Source organism: Oryctolagus cuniculus, chromosome 1 (assembly GCF_051225735.1).
Source record: "Oryctolagus cuniculus isolate XC-2025 breed Fujian yellow rabbit chromosome 1, ASM5122573v1, whole genome shotgun sequence".
In the NCBI taxonomy this organism is placed as follows: domain Eukaryota; kingdom Metazoa; phylum Chordata; class Mammalia; order Lagomorpha; family Leporidae; genus Oryctolagus; species Oryctolagus cuniculus.
The window spans coordinates 202,650,821-202,658,976 of NC_142867.1; the positions used below are offsets into that span (position 1 = coordinate 202,650,821).

General features: G+C 58.0%; 1 protein-coding gene and 1 pseudogene across 6 annotated transcripts in view; one reads left to right on the plus strand and one right to left on the minus strand.

Annotated features, from left to right (window-relative positions):
- ANKS6 (ankyrin repeat and sterile alpha motif domain containing 6) overlaps window positions 1-6,156 on the minus strand; it is a 54,532-nt gene extending 48,376 nt beyond the window's left edge. For 3 of the 6 annotated variants that reach the window (XR_016224525.1, XM_089318763.1, XM_089318776.1), the window contains exon 1: window positions 5,713-6,156. Coding sequence is in view for 5 of the 6 variants with exons in the window: in XM_089318763.1 (XP_089174889.1) it covers window positions 5,713-6,074 (362 nt within the window). In the remaining variant the exon portion in view is untranslated. The remainder of the gene's footprint in view (window positions 1-5,712) is intronic. The other 3 variants (XM_089318774.1, XM_089318772.1, XM_089318768.1) reach the window with 1 other exon arrangement.
- Window positions 44-1,732, plus strand: LOC127484781 (large ribosomal subunit protein eL43 pseudogene; annotated as a pseudogene).
- Window positions 6,157-8,156: the final 2,000 nt, after the last annotated feature.

Sequence of the window (8,156 nt, forward strand, 5' to 3'; positions counted from 1 at the left end):
TCGCCCCTTCAAGAGGAACAGAGACTGAGAGCTGAAGCAGGGAATGACGCTGCCCGCCCTGCAGACCTCGGTTAGCAGCACACACTGGAGAGCAGGGGGCTTCCGTAGGCATCCCAGGAGGGCTCACCAGGGCCCCTGGGCTGGGGGGGGAGGGCAGGGGCGAGGCCCTCGCCAGGAAGCCTCTTGTCATGCCATCCCCAGCCCCAGGCTTCTGAATCTCCATCTCCAGAAACAGGGCCCAGGAACCTGCATTTGGAAAGCATTTGGGTGATTCCGGTGTGTGGCCGCGGGGACCACGGAGGAAGGCAACCAGGAATCACGTGGCGTGCTGGACGGTAACACTAGGGCGACAGGGAGGGAGGTCACTGCAGGCTTCCCAGAAGAAGCTGAGCTGGGAGGGGACGGAGGGCTTCCAGGAGGGCACAAAGGGAGGAAGGGGCGTCTCTGCATGGGTCAGGGCGGGGGCTCTGCAGCGGGACTCCCTGGTCTGCTCTGGCCAGTTTCACACTCCTAGATCTGTTTCTCACACAGATGAGAAACAGTAGAGACAACATTCTTAACACATAGTAAATGCTCAATGTTGGCCTTTTCTTTTTATTTTTTAAGATTTATTTATTTATTTGAAAGGCAGAGAGAGAGAGAGAGAGAAGGGGACAGAGAAGGAGAGAGGGGAGAAGGGAGAGGGGAGAGGGGAGAGGGGAGAGGGGAGAGGGGAGAGGGGAGAGGGGAGAGGGGAGAGGGGAGAGGGGAGGGAGAAATCTTCCATCCACTAGTTCACTCCCCAAATGGCAACAACGGCCAGAGCTGGGTCGGTCTGACGCCAGGAGCCAGGAGTTTCTTCCGATCTCCCACGTGAGTGCAGGGGCCAAAGCACTTGGGCCATCTTCTACTGGTTTCCCATGCACATTAGCAGGGAGCGGGACAGGAGGCGGAGCAGCCAGGACTTGAACCAGTGCCATATGGGATGCCAGCACTGCAGGTGCTTCTATGCCACAGCACCAGCCCCTCACTGTTTGCTTTTCTAAAAAACGCAGAGGGACGGGCCTTTGGTGCAGTGGTTAACATCTCGTACGGGACATCCACAGTCCACAAAGGAGCTGCTGGGTTTTTCAGCTTCCTGCCGACGCACACCTTGTAGGGCACCAGTGACGGTTCAAGCAGTGGGGTCCCTGCCACCCACATGGAAGAGCTGGATTGAGCTCCTGGTTCCCAGATTTGCCCTGGCCCAGCCCCAGCTGTTGCAGAAAAAAACAGAGATTGAACCAGTGGATGCGATCTTTCTCTGTTGGTCTCTTTCTCTGCCTTTCAATAAATATAATTACTAATTAATTGAGTGATTAAAAATGAAGAGTTCTCTTGGTCTAGACCTATGTGGCAGCAACACGGCTAAAAAGCCAAGAGGGTTGCAGTCATTGATAAATACGGGACCCGCTATGGTGTCTCCCTCTGGAAAATGGGGGGTGGGGGGAGGGTGAAAGCAGCCAGCACACCAAGCACACTCGTTCCTTCCGTGGCAAAACCAAGAGGAAGAGACCAGCTGTGGGGATCTGGCACCATGGCTCTTGCATGAAGACAGAGTCTGCAGTGCCTGGGCCTACAACACCATTTCCACTGTCACAGCCAAGTCCACCAGCTGAAGGAGTTCAAAGACCAACAGAGGCCCCACCTATCTGAGCCATCACTGGCCTATAATAAAGTGGTCACTCTATTGCGAGGCAAGAACAGAGAGTGACACACAGTTGGCCTGCATGAAATCATCTTGGCCAGAGTCTGGAAGCCGGGAAGAAGGCTGAAGACAGGATGTGGGGGAGGGGGAGGGCAGAAGCACCTCCAATGCCACGCTAAGGGCTCTGGCTAGAGCACTGCGGTGGGAAGGTAAGGCATTTTTAGAAAGATCTGGAAGCCTGTCAAGGAAGGGTCGGAGAGGGCGCGCCTGGAGGGAGCGCTGTGGGAGGCATCGCAGGGGTCTGGCCTGGCCAAGGGCAGTGAGGAGGGGCAGAAGGGTGTGGATTCAAGGGCCATCACAGACACGCTTGGGCAGTCAGGTGTTGGAGCCGAGGATCTACTGAGAGCTGCGAGAGCCACCAGGACAGCAAACTGCAGAACGGCAGCAGCCCACAAGGCTTGCTGGTCACCCCAACTGCTCCAGGCGAGAACTCAGAGGTGAAACAAGGCCCCCAGCATACTGGAAGGTGCATGGAACCTTGCACTCCATCAGGCATGCGAACGGCCAGCACCCACAGTGTAACTGTGCTGGGCTCCTGAAGAGTATATACAGACTGACGCAAATGCCCAAGGCTGGGGAGTGGGTACGCAAACCTCAGGATAGCCCCATGGATGGACCATCACACAGCAGCTGAAAACAAGGTATTCGGGAATAACGCAGAATAAAATTTTGCTAACAATACAAGTTAGATTAGAACGGAACATCTGTAATGCGTGGACAATGACTGGGTCACAGTGAGCAGATCAGCAAAAGGGAAATGAAGGCTGCGGAGAGAGCAGGTTCCGAGGAGCTGGCGCAATGGGGGGAGCACGATGCAGAGGCAGAGAGATGTGACTCCTGCTGGCTTTGAAGGCGGAAGGGGCCGCGAGCCACGGAAGGCTGGCAGCCTCCAGAAGCTGCAAACGGCGAGGTGCTGGGTTCCCCTACAGCCCCCTGCCATCTGATTCACCCAGTGAGACCAGCATGTCCTCAACCTCTAAAACTTGAAGATAGGACACTTGAGTTGTCTCCAAGACCAAGTTTGTGCTAAGTTGTGAAAGCAGCTACAGGAAATGAATACTCCTCCAGGGACAGCACCCTGCACTATCCCTACCATCGACATCACCAAGGGCCGGTGTTCCTCCTCTGTGCAATTTCCTGCCCATACCCTTGTTCACACGTGGACTGACACATGTATCGGGGTGGTCACCGCAGCATGAATGACAAGAGGCTGGAAACAACCAAAGGGCCATGCACAGGGGCTGGTGAAGCTGTCGTCCAGTAAAATACCGTGAGCCTACTGGGAAGTGACGGGCAGAGTGCCCGGTGTGAGGCATGCAGGCACAGAGCCGTGGGAGGAGCCCGTGTAGCAAGGGGCACGGAGGGAAAACCAGCGATCTCTCTGGCCTGTGCTCAGTCCACCTAGGAGGCAGTGGCTCTCACCAGGGCACAGCGGGCAACTCCTGCACACATCTGTTTATCACCACTGAGTGGGGGGAGCACGCATTACCGGCATCTAAGGAGCCCCGACCCTCAACAGTACCAAGGTGGAGAAACCTTGGCATAAAGAAACTCTAAAAAGTTATGTAAGGAAGGGAGGGGCAGACAGAGTCTGACTGGACGGCAGGGTGTAGCGACCTCACTGTGGCCAATCTGTGTCCGTGTCTCTTTAAGGATTAAATGTAAAATGCCCCTAGTGGTTTGAGAACATGGGTTTGACTGCAAGCCTTCTTTTTAAAAAGGACCGAATGCAGAACAGCCTTCTCTACCAAGAGCAACGTGAACTCAGCCAAGAGGACCCTTGTCCTTCCCTCTGCACCCGAAGACCCCCAGCCTGTTCCTCCACGGCTCACCCCAGTAGCAGTGAGGCTGCTCCAGGCTCTCCCCACCCCAGGAAGCCTCTTCAGGCCCCGAGCGAGCTCAGTGGAAGGCACCGTCTGCGCCTTCTGTCTGTGTTTCAATGCTGCCCACGGCGCCACCACGGCAGCCCGCCGGGCCCTCGCCTTCCACAGAGCTCTCCTGGGCTACATCAGTGCTCGGCTGCCCCTGCCTCTCACAGCAACACTGCCCCGACTGCCACCCAAAAATTCAAATGCCACTGCTGCTCCGGCTTGTGCCCTGGAGAAGCGGTGCCAACGGGAGGCTCCGGAGGGAGACACGGCTTCAAGTCCCGACGCCTCAGCTGTCGGCCATGTGGCCTTGGCCGAGCTACTTCTGTGTCCGTTTCCCTTTCTGTAAAATCACCGCAGCATTATTTTCTTATCATAACATGTAGGGAAAGCTATGATGGTAAAAAAAAAAAAAAAAAAAAAAAAAAAGCTGAGTGGGCTTCAAAAATTTTTTGCTCCCAAATCAACTCAATACTTTTAATTCTACTGTTCGACGAACTTTCTAGAGCATCCTTGCATATAAGGAAGCCAGACAAGACCAGACTGAGAAAATGGTGTGCTAAACGAACAATCTTCCCTTGAGTGGCTGATGGGCACCATCAGCTACCGTCACCAGCTGTCATTCTTACATCACACATTCACCTGGGATAAGTCCTCCTAGCCCAAAGTCCCAGCTGTCATCAGTATGCTATGGACCTCCGGTATCCTCGGGCTCAGACTCCCTTGCCCTCCAGACTCCCCTCTCCAGCTCCCCACTGGGCAGCGCTTCTTGGGGCGCCCTCCACAAAGACCCCTACTGGACATGTGCCTGACCACCAGGCTCATCCTCACACTGACCCTCCTCCTGCTGCCACCAACCAGAAATCCTGAAGTCATCTGTGCTGTCCCCCTCGCCCTCACCCCGCCCAGTCCCCAGCAGCCAGTCAGCCATCAAGATCTATCTATTCCCTGGGGCCGGGGCGCTCTGGCGCCGCAGGTTAATGCCCTGGCCTGAAGCGCTGGCATTCCATATGGGCGCCGGTTCGAGACCTGGCTGCTCCACTTTCAATCCAGCTCTCTGCTGTGGACTGGGAAAGCAGTAGAAGATGGTCCAAGTCCTTGGGCCCCTGCACCCACGTGGGAGACCCAGAAGAAGCTCCTGGCTCCTGGTTCAGATCAGCACAGCTCCAGCCATTGTGGCCATGTGGGGAGTGAACCAGTTGATGGAAGACCTCTCTCTCTGTCTCTACCTCTCTCTGTAACTCCATCTTTCAAATAAATAAAATAAAGATATTTTTAAAGAAAAAAAAATCTACTTCCCGAGTAAATCTCAAACATCCCTCTGCTCACCTTCCACTGTCCCCATTCTGGTCCTGGCCACCACTGGCTTTCACCCAGCCCGCTGCAACTTGCTCCCAATCGGCCTTTCGGAACCCCCCAACCTGTTCCCACACTGCAGGGAGCACCAGTTTCCCAAAACTCCAATCTCCTGTCGCTCACTCTGCCTGGAGCCTTCTGTGACTCTCAGGGCCCACTAGGGTGGGCTTTCCTCCTGCCCCTGGCACCTGTCCCCTCATCTCCCCGGATGTCCAGCCCCTTCTCGACCAGCACTGTTCTAGCAGCGGGACCAACCATCACCTGAAGTGGGCTCCAGCTCCCTGGCCCTTTCCCACCACCCCTCCGGTCCTGGTGAATTCTCCTCTATCCTCGGATCCAAGGCGATACATCATCTCTACCAGACACCTTCCCTCGCCTCCCCAAACCTGGTCAGCTGCCCTCCAAGCTAGCCCCACCATCCCGGTGCTGCCCCACCGCGGGGACTCTGCCTGTATCTGGGCGCCCGCAGCACCCCCAGCGCCACGCCAGGCGGGTTGGTGGGTCCTCAGGAAACCGCCTTGCACGAAGCGGGGGATCAAGGCCTTCAGGGTCTACTGGCAGTCTCTGGGTTGCGTTTGGAAAGGCCAAAGTTTCCAAGACGCGATGTAAATTACACTCTCCCACTTTTTCTTGTGCCCAAAGTTTCCCATTCCAGACTCTTAACTAGTTCTTGACCCTTCGCCTCCCGGGGCGCCCGCCGGGCTGGGCGGAGGAGGGGGGTGCCGCCTGAGCCCTCCACGCCCCGGCCCCCCGGCCGCTCACCTGGCCGCCTGCATGAGCGCGCTCCAGCCGTAGTGGTTGCGGCTGTTGACCGAGGCGCCGCGGCGCAGCAGGAAGCGCACCAGCGGCTCGTGGCCCCCGGCCGCGGCGAACTGCAGCGCCGTGTTGCCCGCCTCGTCCGAGCAGTCCACGGGCACCGGAGCTCCGGCCGCCGCCGCCGCCGCCGCCGCCCCGGGCCCGGCCGCTTCTGCCCCCGCCGGCTCCGCGCCCGCCTCAGGCTCCGCGCCGCGCTCGGCCGGCTCCGCCGCCCCCGGCTCCAGCAGCCGCCGCGCCGTCTCCGTGTCGCCCTGATCACAGGCACGCAGCAGCAGCTGGAAGGCCGGGGGCAGCCCGCCCTCGCCCATCGCCGCCCGGGGCTCGCGGCGGCCGGCGAACGTCCACCCGGCCGGGCCGGGCCGCGCCGGCTCCGCCCCCGGATGCTGTGCGCCCGCGCCCCCTTCCGCCCGCCGGCGCCGCGCGCCTACTGTGTGCCGGGCGCAGCCGGGGTGGGGCCGCGCGCCTACTGTGTGCCGGGCGCAGCCGGGGTGGGGCTGCACCTCCACGACCCGCGTGCGGGGCAGGAGGACGGCGGGTTCTGGGAGGCTCCGCCAGCGCCCGCCGCCCGGGCCTTCTGGCCGCCGGCTCGCGGCCTTCTCCCGCCGCTCCGGAGACTTCCTGCCCGCGGCGGAGGTCGGAGCGGGTGCCCCAGCCCCTGGCCATGCTGCGCGCCGGGGACCGCTGGACCCAGAGCCGAGCCCATCGCTCCTCCGCTGGGCTGGGTGCTCCTCTGCTCCGTTAACCGACGCGTCCTCGGTAGCTGCTGAGTTAAGAACCTAATGGGACCACCATGTTCCCGCACGATGTCCTGCCAGGCCCTGCTTCGGACCCTGTCGCTGAGCTACAAATGCCTCAGGCGCTCTTTCCTATCACCCACCCACCAAGCATCAGCAGGACATTGATATCAAAGTACCCCGGCTGCATCTCAGACCCGTTGAGGCAGAAACTCCGGGTGTGGTTGAACAAAGCCATGCGGGTGATCCTAGTGCACCCCAAAGTTGGAGACTTCGACTTTGGTTCTTGCAGCCGGCCTGTCAGCCACCCACGAGGGTCTTGATGGTCACTTCCAATGTACAGAGGAGGCCACCAAGGCTTATTAAAGAGGTTGTGTCTTAGCAGTGTCCACGCAGGCGCCCTGCGGGGGAGCTGTGCCTGGCGCCTGAGTGTCTCTGTGTCTGTGGCATCCTGTCTCGTGCTCTCTCCGATCTCAGCCCATGTTGGCTGAGGGCCTGCCAGGGGTCAGACCCAGGTGCTGGGGGGCCGACGGACACCAGGTACAGTCCCTGAGGATACTGGAAGATACACACACGAGTAAGCAACAAATAGAGCTTCCCTCCAGGTAGGTGGGATAGAGGGCGGGCAGAGGTCACTGAAAACGTGAGCTTTCCAGAGACAGGAGGGAGCTAAAAAGTCAGCGCTGCTGGCCCCGGGGGAAGAGCATCCAGTCCAGCTGGAGGAAGCGTACGGCTCAGACAAGAGCCACCCTGGCCACAGGTAGCTTACTCGGCCACCTCCCACCACAATCAGGCAAAAGGATTTATAATAAGGGGGTTCAACACATGACTACCAAATGACTAAGTCTGCTAAACATAGACTTCCAAAGAATTGTAGTACAGAGCAAAACGAGATGAGGGCATGAGAAAAGGATGAGGCGGGGGTTGGCAGACACGCTTTTAATGTGTGTATCTTCCATCTGCTGGTTCACACGGTTGCAATGGCTGGAAGTGAGCAGGCAAAACCCAGGAGCCTAGAACTCTGGGTTCCCCATGTGAGTGGCAGGGGCCCACACACTCGGGACATCTTCCCCTGCTCTCTCAGATACCTTAGCAGGGAGCTGGATTGGAATTGGAGCCAACCAGAACTTGAACCGGTGCTCGTATGGGGTGCCGGCACACAGGGCCAGCCCCAGGGCTCAGATAGCAAAGGGCTTCGGTGCCAGGATGCAAACTGGATTTACTCTGTGAGCAATGGGAGCCGCAGAAAGTACTTGAGCTGGTGAGTTTCAACACTGGAGCGAATCCCTCGGGCCGGTGTCAGGTGGCGCATGCGCTCTCCCTCGCTTCCACACTCGGCCTCATTCACAAAAAGGATGACTTCCTTTGGAAGCCTAATTGAAGAGAGTTGTTTCCTTGAAAATCCTCAGTAGCTAACTCTGCTTACTCAGGTGTCTTATGTTACTCATTTTTTCATTATGAAAGTAATATAGGAGCAAAAAGTCAATTTCACCAGTACAGAAGGGCACAGGCAGAAGTAAAAGCCCCTTTCCCTCTTTCTCACCCCGCCCAGTCCTCCTCTCATAAGTAACTGGTATGCACACCTGTTTCATCTTCCCTGACGTAGTTCAGGAAGCTCCAAGCACACACACACCTATAGGCATTCGTTACCCTTCT